The 13,998-nt window shown below is 42.7% G+C and overlaps 1 protein-coding gene across 1 annotated transcript in view; it reads left to right on the top strand.

Annotated features, from left to right (window-relative positions):
• LOC110259278 (uncharacterized) overlaps positions 1-13,998 on the top strand; it is a 312,263-nt gene that overhangs the window by 12,476 nt on the left and 285,789 nt on the right. Inside the window, exons 2-3 of the mRNA XM_085011443.1 lie at positions 2,142-2,246; positions 5,118-5,211. Coding sequence (XP_084867569.1) covers positions 2,142-2,246; positions 5,118-5,211 — 199 coding nt within the window. The remainder of the gene's footprint in view (positions 1-2,141; positions 2,247-5,117; positions 5,212-13,998) is intronic.

The raw sequence follows: 13,998 nt of genomic DNA, 5'->3' as shown, positions 1-13,998 counted from the left end.
GGATAAAACCATAGAAAGGCTTCTTGGTGATACGTAGCAATAGCTTTGTAAATGTACTACCGTCTATGGGGCTACAGAAACCGGGCTCTATCAGTGTACTTAGAATTGACCAGATTTAAAGTGATGGCTACTCACTAAGTCAATTCACAGGAGATTGATGGATAAATTAGAATGCCAGTGTGATTATTTACAACAAGAGGGAACTCCTGCCTGTGCCTGGATGGCCCCTTTACCAGGCATCTAGCTGTGTTATCAATCAGCAGATTGTTGAGTAGGGAGTCAAAGTAAAGGATGCAAAAAGCTTTGAGGAATATTTTTTAGGGGCCAGAGTAAGGTCCCAATGAGCCAGTACCCTTGATTCAGAAAGAACTCAGCCCTTTTTGTCTCCCCCTGTTCAGTATTGATTTATTTGGCTTGCCTGTCAGTGGGCACTCTTGTTTTCAAGTTTTTTGGAGTCATGCTTCACTTTGTCCCCAAGGTACTGCCTAAAAAGCCAATAATGTTCATCACTGAATGAAAGGCTCATCTTGTGAAAGCCCAGTTACATGGATGAGACACAGAGTGTGCTTTTCTATTCACAACATCCTTGAGATTGTTGACCCGTGTTGGAAGCAAGTTGAGTATCTGACCTCATCTACCACAATGATACACATCATTCTTCTTGAGTTTCTATTAACTATTTCAATGAAAGGGAGGCTTTTGTTCAAATACCCTTTTAAAAAAAATCAGTTGTTCTCACCATAAGAGCCTGTAGCTAAAAGAATTCTCTTATCTGTTCTTGGCATTATCTCTATTTTCAAAGAGAAGAGACGGACTGCTCATTCCTTTACTAACTTGTCAGAAGGACAAATCTTTTAGCAGTTTGGGGATGAGTGTCTTTATGCATCCTGTATCGGCATAGTCAGATTATCAGGGTGCTCCTGCAACCTTGCCCACCTGAGCAGACATTTTGTACATGAAATCAGTAGTTGTCATAGATTTCTGAATATGCACTGCCTTCCAGAGAGAGACAGAGAGAGGCAAACATGCTGTAAGTGCACAACTTAGCAAGCAAGCCTGATGTAGAAAAGCCAGCATTTAGGCAAAATAGTCAAGACATTTTCAAGGTTCAAGATGATCTTCCCAATTGTCTGCAGGAACACCTCTATTATGATTTGACTTATGAAAAGTATTTACCCAGAGCTTGTCAGAAGCATATACACTGGATAAAGTGAAACACTGAGTTGGAATTCATGCTGCCTCACTCTTGGGGTGCTAGTGATGCAAAATCAGAGGTGGAAAATTCCAGTAACTCAAGCCTGCAGAACAGGGTGCCAGCTACAGACTCCTAGACCTCTTATTTCTGAGCAATTGCCCATGATTTTCTCAATGCCAAGGAGGAGGTACAGGCGGGAAACAGGTGAGGCCTGCTTTCTTAGACCCTGCCTCCTCATTTTGCCTTATTTTCCACCCTTGATGGTGGACCTGCCCTAACTACTGAGGTCATGGCCTTTCAGTTCTCTCTAAACATCAGTGCCCTGGAAAAATGGCGACATTAATTTAGATTTATCTAAGGCACAAATGATGGACCATGGTTTGACATGTGATCTCTCCTATAGGATATTTGCATTTTAACAGGAAAAAAAAACCCTAGAAGAATACATTTCTGGTTCTAAGATCTCAGAGTATAACAAAATGGTTGATCAAGTTTTGGGGAGTGGTAGTGAGGGCTGAAGATGTGCTTTTTGAGTCCCAAGAAAGCACAGTCCCTTAAATCAGACTTTGTGTCACATTTCTAGGCCTAAATTCTCTCTACTTGTTTCTCACTGTGCAATTGATATAAATAACATAATGATTACTGCCACTCCTTTGAGATCAAGCATACATTAACCTGTGGGGTTGTTTTATAGTAATTAAGTGATAGAACCTCTCTGAGGTTGGCGTGCATGTTGAAGGCTTTTTTTGGTAGTTGATTAGCAGGGAGTGAGACTCAAGAGTTTAATCAACCGCCAAAGTTATTAGGTTCAAGTTTACACAGGCACCGCACTTGTGAACGTGTATCGAAAGAAGGAAGGAAGTAAAGAAGGGAAGGAAGGAATGAAGAGGAAGGAAGACTTCCATTCTCTGACACGCAGCACATGTGCTTTTCCGTTTCATTGCAGGTTGGAGCCAGTCTGTGTACATATCTCTCAGTCCCATTGCTGGGCTGGGCTGCAAAGCTGACCTCATGCAACGGTCGGGATTCTGTGGAGGAGTGAGTGATGCTGGTGAGGAGGCCAAGATCAGAATTTCCTTCAAGGGGAGAGCCAGTTGCCTTTGCCCCTAGTCAGAAATTGCTGAATTCTCTTCGTTTATAGCATAATCATTAGTTTCAGGGTAACAAGGATGAGGGCATGTGGATGTATCCACACAACACATCCCAATGTTGGGAAACATTCAAAGATAAAGCCTGTTGATAGGGTTGTAGTACTATTGTCATTGTGTATAAAGAACAGCACCTCTTCCTCCCTCGTCATTCCTTCCCTGTCCAGTGTTTATTACAGCTCATACCCTTTGCTGGGCTTGGTGCTTAATACTTGGGAAGTATTAAGACTGATATACCATGCGTCCTGACCTCAAAGAGCTCCGATAAAGTAGGGGAGAAATCTCCTTACTCTTTTCCACAAGGGCAGTACTAGTTTACATTCCCACCAACAGGGTACCAAAGTTCCCTTTTCTCACATCCTTGCCGACACTTGCTACCTCTTTTTTTTTTAAATTCCTAAAAGATATGATGTGATATTTCTTTTTTTTTTTTTTTTTTTTTTTTTTTTTTTTTTTTTTTGGCTTTTAGGGCTGTACCATATGGAAGTTTCCAGGCTAGGGGTTGAATCAGAGCTGCAGCTGCCAGCCTACACCACAGCCACAGCAACGCCAGATCCGAGCCATGTCTGTGACCTACACCACAGCTCATGGCAACGCTGGATCCTTAACCCACTGAGCAAGGCCAGGGATCAAACCCACATCCTCATGGATACCAGTTGGATTCGTTTCTGCTGCACCACAATGGGAACTCCCTTCATGGAGTTTTGATGTGATTTTCATGGTGATTAATGATGTTAAGCCCCTTTTCATATACCTTTGGCCAAGTTTATGTCATCTTTGGAGAAATATCTATTCAGATCCTTTGCCCATTTTTAAATTTGGCTGTTGAGTTGTAGGAGTTTCTTGTATTTTTACATGTCAACCATACCTCAACAAAGTGGTATGGTTTTTGCTGTTGTTATTTTTCCTTTTTCAGCAACACCATTGGCATATGGAAGTTCTCAGGCCAGGGATCGAATCAGAGCTGCATCTGTGATCCACAACATAGCTGCGGCAATGCCAGATCCTTAATCTACTACACTGGGTGGGGGATCAAACTGGCAATACCACAGAGACAAGTCAGATCATTAATCTACTGTGCCACAGCGGAAATTCCAATAAAGTGGTTTAAAAAAGTGGAGGGAGTCTAGAAAACTAATATTTAGAGGGCATAATTGATTATTTCTGGGGGGAACCATAGAAGGCTTTTAGAGGAGATATCTACTGAGTTGGATTTTGAAAAATGGGTAAGAGTTAGCCAGGTCGATGGGAGGGAGACTGGGATACTCTGGATGGAAGTAACAACACCCTGCATGGGAATTCTTAGAGCAGAATGCCAGTAGCTTGTGGCTTTCTGTGGCTAAAATATAAGGTGATGGGGTAGTGCAGTGGTACTGAAAAAGTAGGTAGGGGTCAGAAGGGAGCGTCTGGGTCCTGCAAAGAACCTGGCAATAGGGAAACCTCAAAATTTTTTTGTCTTTCTGTCTTTTTAGGGCTGCACCTGTGGCATATGGAGGTTCCCAGGCTAGGGGTCTAATCGGAGCTGTTGCTGCTGGCCTACACCAGAGCCACAGCAACTCGGGATCTGAGCCACGTCTTTGACCTACACCACAGCTCATGGCAATGCTGGATCATTAACCCACTGAGTGAGGCCAGGGATCAAATCCGAAACCTCATGGTTCCTAGCTGGATTCGTTAATAACCACTGAGCCACGATGGGAACTCCTCAATTTATTTTTTTTAAAACCTGGAAAAATATTTAATCTGTGGTCAAATCAAATTTTTAGAAAAAGCCCTGTACTAGTGCTATGGCCAGCCAACTGGAGACAGAATTGGGATCATGTCCAAGTAGGGAGGCTGATGTTATGGTCCAGGTGAGAGATGAGATGGTCCAAGCTCAGACAGTTCCAGTGAGTATGGAGGCAGAGGACAGCTTTAGGAGGTAATTAGTAAATTGGGATAACCCACTTGGCTATAGATGCATGGATATTAATGGAGAAAGACAAACTTAAAGGGAACAGAAGACCTTGAAGGTATTTTTTTATTTAGACAGGAACTACCTCTTTCTCAGAGAGGCAGCATTCAGAGAGTATGGCTACTTTGGGAGTGAGTTCTGGGTGGAGCCTGACTTGGGAGTTTGCATGAGGCTCCCAGAAGCTTGGGTGCTGAGGAGGATGCAATAAAAAGAGGCAGAAGAGAAGGAAGCCCTGAATGAAGAATGGAGAGGAATGCCCCTACATTTTGTCACAGATCAACCCTAGGTGGCCCTTCAGATAAGACTTGATAACAATAGTAAAAATAAAAATAACAGCCATAAACTATATAGCTCTAAGCACTTTCGGTGTATGAGCTCATTGAAGGATCATAACAACTCTATGAGGAAACTGAGTCTGGGGGGTCAATAACTTGTCTAAGGGAGAGTTAGTAAGGAGCAGAGCTTTGAACCTAGGCAACCAGATTCCAGGGGCCACAAACTGATCACTTAGCAGCTGCTCATTGGTCAGTTAGAGAGGACATGAGTCCATCAAACCCTGGATTAGTTCTGTTTCTTTATCTCAAAGTGAGTCACTCCTATTCTATCTGTACTTTAGAGAGAGGGAAGGATGTTGTCCTTGTGTCTGGGAATTCAGGTGAGAGTGAGTATGTGAGGATGGAGCTCAAGATGAAGCGAAGGGTCCTAGGATGCCCGCCACCCTGGCTGGACCTCTGTGGGATGACCTGATCCCATGTGAGGAAATGCTGTCTGGTCAGATCTAAAGATGATGTTATGGAACCTGTGTCTTTCCTCATAACAGCCCACTCCTGGAAATGGTGGGCAGCCAAGATGACAAAGGAGAAGATTAGAGGCAATGGAGACCTCACCAAGCCATGGACCTGGAAGATGAAAAGGTGAGCCTTGTTTGAAATTGCATCTCCTGGGCCCACTTCAATGCCTGAGCTTTCAGACAGAATTGGGGCACACACACGTCTTTATTTTTAAAAGGTAAAACATTGATTGTTCTGGAGACAAGAAACTCACCTTCGCTGTGAACTAATGCCCCAGTTGAACATAGGGATCGCTATCTCCATGGCTTTCTAACCCCTGGGCAATATTTCATAGCAATTACCTGTACAACCAGTTGCTATAGTTACCTATTGTCTCTGCTTCAAGAGGAGAAATATCTAGCTAGGCTAGTTAGCAGGAGAGAAATAGGTGCTAAGGTCTGACAAAAAAGAGTGGGGCATATAGAAAAAAATACCTTTATCCACCCAGTGGCAAGTTTTAGAACATCTACTCCATTCACAGGCCAGCGGTCATGCATCTCTACCCCCCTTTCCTATGGGAATCACCCCAGCTCACAGGGGTGAGCCCCCGAGAGTCATGTGTGGTTATAACTAATTGGATCATGATGAACACCTGACCTCGGCCAGGACCATGCGATTCCCTCCCTTGGAAACTGGGACTGAAGGTTTTCTGGCCAGTCTGTCTGGATAAATGGTAGCAACTGTGCTAAGGAGGCTTGGCAGCCTAGGGACTGTTTTCTTTTCTTTTTTTTAGTCTTTTTAAAGTTTCACTCATGGCATATGGAGGTTCCCAGGCTAGGGGTCTAATCGGAGCTGTAGCCACTGGCCTATGCCAGAGCCACAGCAACGTGGGATCTGAGCCGCGACCTACACCACAGCTCATGGCAACACCGGATCCTTAACCCGCTGAGTGAGGCCAGGGATCGAACTGGCAACCTCATGGTTCCTAGTCGGATTTGTTTCCACTGCACCATGACGGAAACTCCATAGGGACTGTTTTCTATCCTGTGAAATGAGAAGAGAAAGGGGGTGTGTGGACAGAGAAGAAACCTGTCTGTAGAGAGAGCAGGGAGGAGAGGGTCTCGAGAGTCTTTTAGTTTCTGGTTCCTCCCTTCTTGGGGCATGATTATTTTCCTAAGAGTTTTTAATTTCTTTCTTTGGATGATAATGATAGTTATTTGCTTGCATGGGCATGGATTAGTTTCTGTTCTTTGTCACTAAGCACATATACTCTGCTCCAATATAGGCTATCCTCAAGACCAGCCCCAAATTAGGGGCTGAATTATGTGTTCCCTTCCCAATTTATATGCTGAAGCCCTAACAGTACCTCAGGATGTTGCAGTATTTGGATATAGGGTCTTTAAAGAGGTAATTAGGTTAATATGAGATCATGTGGATGGGTCTTAATCCAATATGACTGGCTTCCCTATAAGACCTATAAAAGGAGGTTAGGACAGAGACACATGGAGAAAAGACCATTTGAAGACACAGGGAGGAGGTAGCCGTCTACAAGCCAAAGGCAGAGGCCCTCAGGAGAAACCAAACCTTCCCCCACTTTGATCTTGAACTTCTAGTCTCCAGGATTGTGAGAAAACAAAATGTTTATGCTGTTTCCTCTGTGGTACTTAGCAAGCTAATGCAACTACTATCCAAGATAGGAGACTGTTATTCTTCCTCCCTTTGCTCAAGACAAAGGAAACTCATTGACTGAGACATTGCTGGTTCTTTTTTTTTTTTAAATGGTTCACTTTTTTTGATGGTAATCCTTAAAGACAGCAGCAAAAAGATCTTTTATTTTGGCTAAAAAGTCAGCTAATAACTGGCGTTCAGGGACCCTGAAGGAGTACAGCTCTGGAGAAAATACATCTTCTTCACCCTCTTGTTTGGCTTAAATGGAAAGCGTTCAGCTTCATGTCTTTCCGAGGAAAGGTACATACTAAGCTTGAATTTTGCATGGGAAAATGACTTTTTTTTTTTTTTTTACTAATTGGAATGAATGGGAACTGTTTCTTCGATTCATTTAAACTCGGGTGAAAACAAAGCAAGTCACTTTGCAGCCACTGCAGGGCTTGCCCATTCTTTCCAGTGCCCTCGAGTTCTGAGGTCAGGGTATGAAAAAGGCTCTTCCATCAATTATCATCACATTAGAGAATTATGTAGAGAAAAAGTGTCCGGGTCTTGCTTTTAATCAGGATGAGGTGTTTAGGGAAATGCTGTGGAGATTTCAAAAAAGAAAGAAAATAAGAGGAGAGGTGAAGGCCAAGAGTGAATAGCAAAAGAAAAAGATGTTGATTCAACGGAACTACCATGGTGTTTAAAAGGTCACTGAGCAGAGACAAGGTGCAAAGGAAAAGGGAATAGTTTGTAGACTCAGATAACACAATAGGTGCTAATAGAAACAGGCATGGAAAGAATTCTGCCATTTGTGTGTGTCCCTCAGGGCGGTTTCTCTTGAAGGGAGGGGAGGAGAGGAGAGGGACGTGATGTTCTCATGTCTTGAGGAATGAGCATTTATTCTATGGATACCACCAGAATAGGCATGGCAAGTAAATTTCAACTCATGCAGCTTCGAATATTTGGAAAATTATCTCCCTGGAGGATTGTGTTGAGATATCTTCTGAGGATGCATTTGGATTCAGTGAGAAAGGGTATCCATTAGAGGTGAGTCAGGAAGGAATACATGAATGCTATGTGCCACCTATGAGACCAAAAGTCACAAATTGGTGGTCTATGGAAAAAACGATGGCAGTAAGAGATCTTTCTTGGCCCAGGTGGTCTTCTAAAATTAAAAACCTGAGCTAGACATTTAAAAGTAAGAGCTATTTCATTAGAAAAACAAAACAAAACAAAACCCCATAGTTTCAGATTCTCTTTAAAAATTGTCAACTCCAGTGATACTGGTTATTCCCACATGACAACAGGATGGAGCTAGGTGGTGGCTCAGCTCAAACATGACCTCTATAAACATTAGGGTCGTTAATTATGTTAATTAGGTCTTCTCCGGGCTCAAGGATGGTGTAGCAGTAGATCGAGAACATGGCCAGTAGATGGCGCTGCAGGTCAGAACAGATTGAAACTTTAAAACCCAACCCAGCCTAAGGGGCAGACGAAAGGGCAAGCAAGTGTGGTAAAGGCAGATGGTCAGATTCCCAGGGTGTGTGAGAACAAAGCCATGTCCCACAGCGTTTCCAAAATAAGTGGGAAGAGTTGTCTTCTCTGGAGGGGTTGACAGCCTGAAGTTCTGCAAGGATGGAGCTGTGACTGGTAAAAGCTGAATTCTGGAGAAATCCTCCTTGCGCTACTTATGCAATCTCTGGGCATCAAATTTTATGGGTTGAAAAGTGAAATATTTTATCAAACAATTTTATTTGAAAAAAAAATTTTTTTAGAGAGTTCTCTTGTGTACAGTGGGTTAAGGATGGGTGTTGTCCCTGTAGCAGCTTGGGCCACTGCTGTGGCATGGGTTCGATCCCTGGCCTGGGAATTTCTGCATGTTGCAGGTGAGGCCAAGAAATTAAAAAGAAAAATTAAATGGACTCAACTAGACTAAAGCGCGCTTCTAACCTCCAGAGCTGCAGGTCCAGTTGTCTACTTGCCATGCTCACAGTATCAAAAATACTTCAAATGTATGAGTCCAAAATGAAACTTATTTCCTCCCCAACTCCGGTCCTTTGGGTCTCTCTCAGACAATAGCACCTCCCTCTATTCAGTTATGAACAACGAGAACCTTTTTCTCATTACCTGCCTCTCCCCACCGCTGGTCTAATCATTACAAAGCACTGGTGATTTTGCCCCTAAATATCTGTTGACTCTGTCCCCTTCTCCTTGGCTCTGCTGCTCTCAGAGTCCTCTCTTCCATCACTTTTTGCAAAAACAATAGCAAAGGCCCCTTCACTGGGCTCTCATATCCTTCTCACCGCGCTTTGAACTTTTCTTCACCCGGCAACCACAGTCTTCTTACAAGACCCCTGCTTCAATAATCTAGGGGCTCCTATTGTTTTCAAGAATTTCTTTTTGGTTTGTCTTCTATTCTTTTTAGAGCTGCACCCGTAGCACATGGAGCTTCCCAGGGTAGGTGTTGAATCAGAGCTACAGCTGCCAGCCTAACCACAGGCATAGCAGCACCAGATCTGAGCTGCATCTGACCTACACCATAGCTCATGGCAACACCAGATCCTTAACCCACTGAGCAAGGCCAGGGATTGAACCCACATCCTCATGGATCCTAGCCAGGTTCTTAACCCACTGAGCCACAACAGGAACTCCTAGCCTCACTTCTTTGCACACACTTGCATCTTCACAAAGTTTGGGCATTTGCTTTTTACCTGCCTCACATAGCTTGTCACCTTCTTCGACTTCAGCAAATGCAACTTCACAGGAAAGCAAAGCAGCCCAGTTCCCAGCCCAGAGCATGACTGAGGATGTGCTCCTGTAAGGGATAAAAAATAGAGACAAATTTTTCTGCCTTTCTTTGGGTGATACCTGATTTTTAGGTTCTTTAGTACTTGTGATTGCCACAGTCGATTGCAGACCTTTCCTGCTGTTTAAATGTCAGCAGGCCATTTTTGCTTCTAACTGATGGAAGAACCATGGTTTCGTATGCTTGAACTGAAGAGTGAGAAAGTGGCCCAGGACCTGTTTGAGAGTCAACCATCTAGTCCTTCTAGAAGCAAAATTTAGAAACTACGGGTTGTGGTCCTCTCTGTGAGTTGTTACCTTCAGAACCCTGGCTTCCTACTTTTTTTGGTCTTGAGAGCTCACCTCCCAACTCTGATTAGTCATTGCTCACTGATTCATGGAAGCAGGTAAAAGTTTATGGAGGTGCTCTGCCCAATAAGGTAGTCACTTGCAGTATGTGACTACTTACATTTATTTAAATTAAATGAAACAAAATATTCGTTCCTCCGTTGCAGGGGGCATATTTCAAAAGCCCACATGCCCATGTGGCTAGTGGCTACCATGTAGGACAGTGAAGCTATAGAATAGCATTGTGGAAAGTTGCATTGAGCATCACTGCTCTAGAGCTTCCCTTCCTTCCAAGGGATCTTCGCTTGGCATAGATGATGCGTCTAGGGTAACAGGTTTCATTTTAATTAAAATAATCAATCTCCTTTTATTTTAAGTGACAGTGGCTCTCATTTTGCTTTTGGTAAAACCGCAAAGAAGAAGAATGAATCCACATAGGCAATAGGTCAAATGGTACAACATGGAAGGCAGCTAAATTTGAAGAGGGAACTCTGTATGAGGGTGCTAGGAGGATGGGGTGCAGGAGGCTGGATTTGGGTGTTTTCTCCCTCTCATTATACTGGCTCCCATATGGACACAGGATTATTCTGTGATTTGTATCCACAGAAAAACCCGGTTGAGGGCCTGATCCCTTTTCTATAGGATTGGACTCATTGTCAAGGGGAAAACTGAGCAGTCTTCCTTGCGGGACCAGGAAAACTAAATGCAAATGATGCACTCTTCTAGAAATTCCCAGTACCGCCATTCATTTTCTGAAATACATTTTACATGTAAGCTGCCTTCACTTCTTATTCCCTTGCCACTCTTCCTCCCTCCCTTTTTATCTTTCTTTTTCTTTTTCCTCTGAGGCTGCAGGAAAGCGGACAGTGCTGTTCTGGTGCTTGGTACAGGCAGGTGATTAGATTACATTAGAGTTCAGCTGAAGGATTATTATTGTCTTTCTAGCTAATAGTAATGAGGATCGTTAATAGTCAACATTTACCGAGGATTTACTACCTTCCAGACTTTGTGCTAAGGGCTGCATGTGCTTGATCTCACTCAGTACTTAAGGAAATGTCTGAGGTGGTTTCCAGAGCAGGTAAGAATATATGTCCCCATCCTGGCCCCAATCCTAGCTGTGCCGAATTCTTCTCATTAAAGGCAGTTCATGGTATTTATTTTTTATAAGATTAAACAAATTATATGGGAACCACTTAGAATAGTGTTTGCATGTAAGAAACACTCAATAATTATTCTTTCTTTTTCTTCTTTTTTTTTTTATGGCTGCACCTGTGGCAAATGGAAGTTCCCAGGGTAGGGGTTGAATCAGAGCTGCAGCTGCTGGCCAGTGTCACAGCCACAGCAACACCAGATCCAGGCTTCATCTGGGACTTACACTGCAGCTTGTGGGAATGCTGGATCCTTAGCCTACTGAGCGAGATCGGGGATCGAACCCACATCCTCACAGACACTATGTTGTGTTCTTAAACTGCTAAGCCATTGTGGGAATGTCACAATCATTATTTTTACTATCATTATTCCTATTAGTATTGGTGAGGAAACATGGGTTTAAGGCAGTTAGGTAATGTCCCCAAGGCCAAAAATTTAGCAAATGGGGGAGCTGGGGCTGGAACTTTTGCCATCCTGATACCAAACTCCAAATAACTCCTTACTAATGCATTGGGCTCTTCCAGCCATATCTATATGTTGCAAGTAGGGCAACATATATAGAAGTGATTTAAAAATAAAGTCAAGGTGAGATTATCAAAATCATCATCAACAAAAAGGATGATGCATTAACATCATCTCTGATTTATAACACTAGCAGATTTTTTTTTTTTTTTTTGCAAAGAAGTAAATTCACTTTCTTTAGCTGCTTAAAGCAGGGTGGTATCATGCCTGTGACTTTGAGCAGAGGTGCTGGAGGTTTTCCAGTTTGTACTATAATAACACATTTGGAGGAGTCGTCCTGAAGAGCAGGAATACAGCCTTTGTAGAAGTGAAGATACCAATTAGGATTTCAGAATACCAAAGAATCCTAGGTACTGGATGGCAATTATCCTTAATAAAGATTCGTTGATGCTGATGCTGTCAGAAACGGAATCAGGCACAAGGCGTACAATAATAATTTAGACATGGTCCCTATTCTTAAGCGGCACAAACCTTAGTGGGAAAGGAGGATCTATAAGCAAATATTTGGAGAATTAGCCTTCAGAAAAGTGACACTGAATCTAAGTGTTGATGGATGAGTAGGAGTTTTCTGAGTGGGAAAGGCGTTCTAAATGGACAAAGGAGAAAGAACAAACCACAGAGGCCTAAAGGACTATTTCCTGATGAAAGGATCAGTTATTTGGAATGACAAGAGCTTAGGACACCCAAGGGCATGTTTCTGAAGATAACCTTGGGTGGGTAGGCTGTGCAAGGAATCATGCTAAGAAATACGGACTCTATTCCAGATGCTAGGGGACAACTGAAGGTGTTAGACAAAGGGGGTAACTTGATTAAACTAGTATTTTGGGAAGATAACTTGGCACCTATATGGAGGACAGATAGAGGCAGGGTGAGCCTGGATGAAGAGGGAACAGTTAACAGAAGATTCTGGGTCATTCAGGTGAGCAAGGGACAAGGGTCTGAATGTTGAGGGAGAGGATGGATTCAAGAAACATTTCAGAGAAAAAATGGGCAGGACTTAGTGACCAAAAATAAAGAGCTCAGAAAGTGGAAGGGTTCAAATCCATTTACTTGGTGTTTGTACTAAGCACTAGAGATACAAATACAATTAAGGGATGGTTCCTGTAATTAAGTAGCTGGAAGGAGAGGCAAGTATGTTAATAAAGACATACAGTGCAATGTCCTATACACAGTGATAGCTCTGTGTACAGAAATAGCACACAAGAGGCTGCCAAGAATGATTCTACGTTTTCTAGCTCCGGTGAGTTGGTGAATGTTGATGTGTCTTTGAATAGGAGGAGGAAAAATGGACGAGGAGCCAGTTTCTGGAGGGTTTTTTTTGTTTTGTTTTTTGTTTTTTTTTTTTTTTTTTTTTTTTTTTTGTCTTTTTGCTATTTCTTGGGCCGCTCCTGCGGCATATGGAGGTTCCCAGGCTAGGGGTTGAATCGGAGCTGTAGCCACCGGCCTACGCCAGGGCAACAGCAACGCGAGATCCGAGCCGCGTCTGCAACCTACACCACAGCTCACGGCAACGCCGGATCGTTAACCCACTGAGCAAGGGCAGGGACCGAACCCGCAACCTCATGGTTCCTAGTCGGATTCGTTAACCACTGCGCCACGACGGGAACTCCTGGAGGTCTTTAATGCACTGGTTTTAATGTTCATAAGGCAGTTGGAACTTAAGATATTCTGAGTCAAGTCACAGCCTAGCTCACCTTGGATCTGCAAGAGTTACAGAAAAAGAAAAAAGTAGTAGTTGTCTTTAAAAAAACCCTGCTGGCATGAGTTTTCTCCTTTTAAATGTTTTCATTATGAATATAAAGAGGGAGAGAGAGAGAGAGAGAGACTATTAATTGCCTCTTTACCTCCTACAGTCTTGACTTGGGTTTAAAAAATTCTTCCTCCACTAATTATAAGGGCTCTGTCTATGTGCCTTGAAAACTTCTAGTTCAATTATTATTATTTTTTTAATAGAAATAGCACCAAAGGCTAAACTTGTTTTATTTTGTATGCAAGAGGATGATATCTTAAGAGGGCCTCTTAATCAGAGTTGCCTTCTAAAGCTCAGATGACCTATACTTTGATAGTGACCTACACCTGATAAGGGTTCAACAGTAATTTACGGGTAGATAGAGATTCATGCAAAATGTTTCAGAGTTTGCAAAGACTCATGAAAGAGCCAAGTGTAATTACATTAACTTAACCAACTATCACGAAAGTAAGTTTAACGAAAGGTAGAAAAGGGTATAATACCAAAACTAACTTAGAGACTATTCTAAACTATGCAATTCTTTTCCTTTCTCTCTTTTTTTTTTAAAAGAAAATTTCTTCCAGGGAGCTCAAAGAATTTGACCAATGCTTTTTCAGTTTGAACACTCATCTAGAGCCTGTAATATGCTAGTTCACCAGAGAACAATTATAATCATCATGTTAGGAATCAAGGATGACATTTGAATATAGGTTTTCCATACCACAGTGGGAGAGACATTTTACACA

Source organism: Sus scrofa, chromosome 2 (assembly GCF_054392235.1).
Source record: "Sus scrofa isolate SSC_HxYL_T2T_F1_AM1 chromosome 2, Sscrofa_HxYL_maternal_Yorkshire_Landrace_v2.0, whole genome shotgun sequence".
NCBI classification, from domain to species: domain Eukaryota; kingdom Metazoa; phylum Chordata; class Mammalia; order Artiodactyla; family Suidae; genus Sus; species Sus scrofa.
This window is presented reverse-complemented; position numbering and strand designations above follow the sequence as displayed.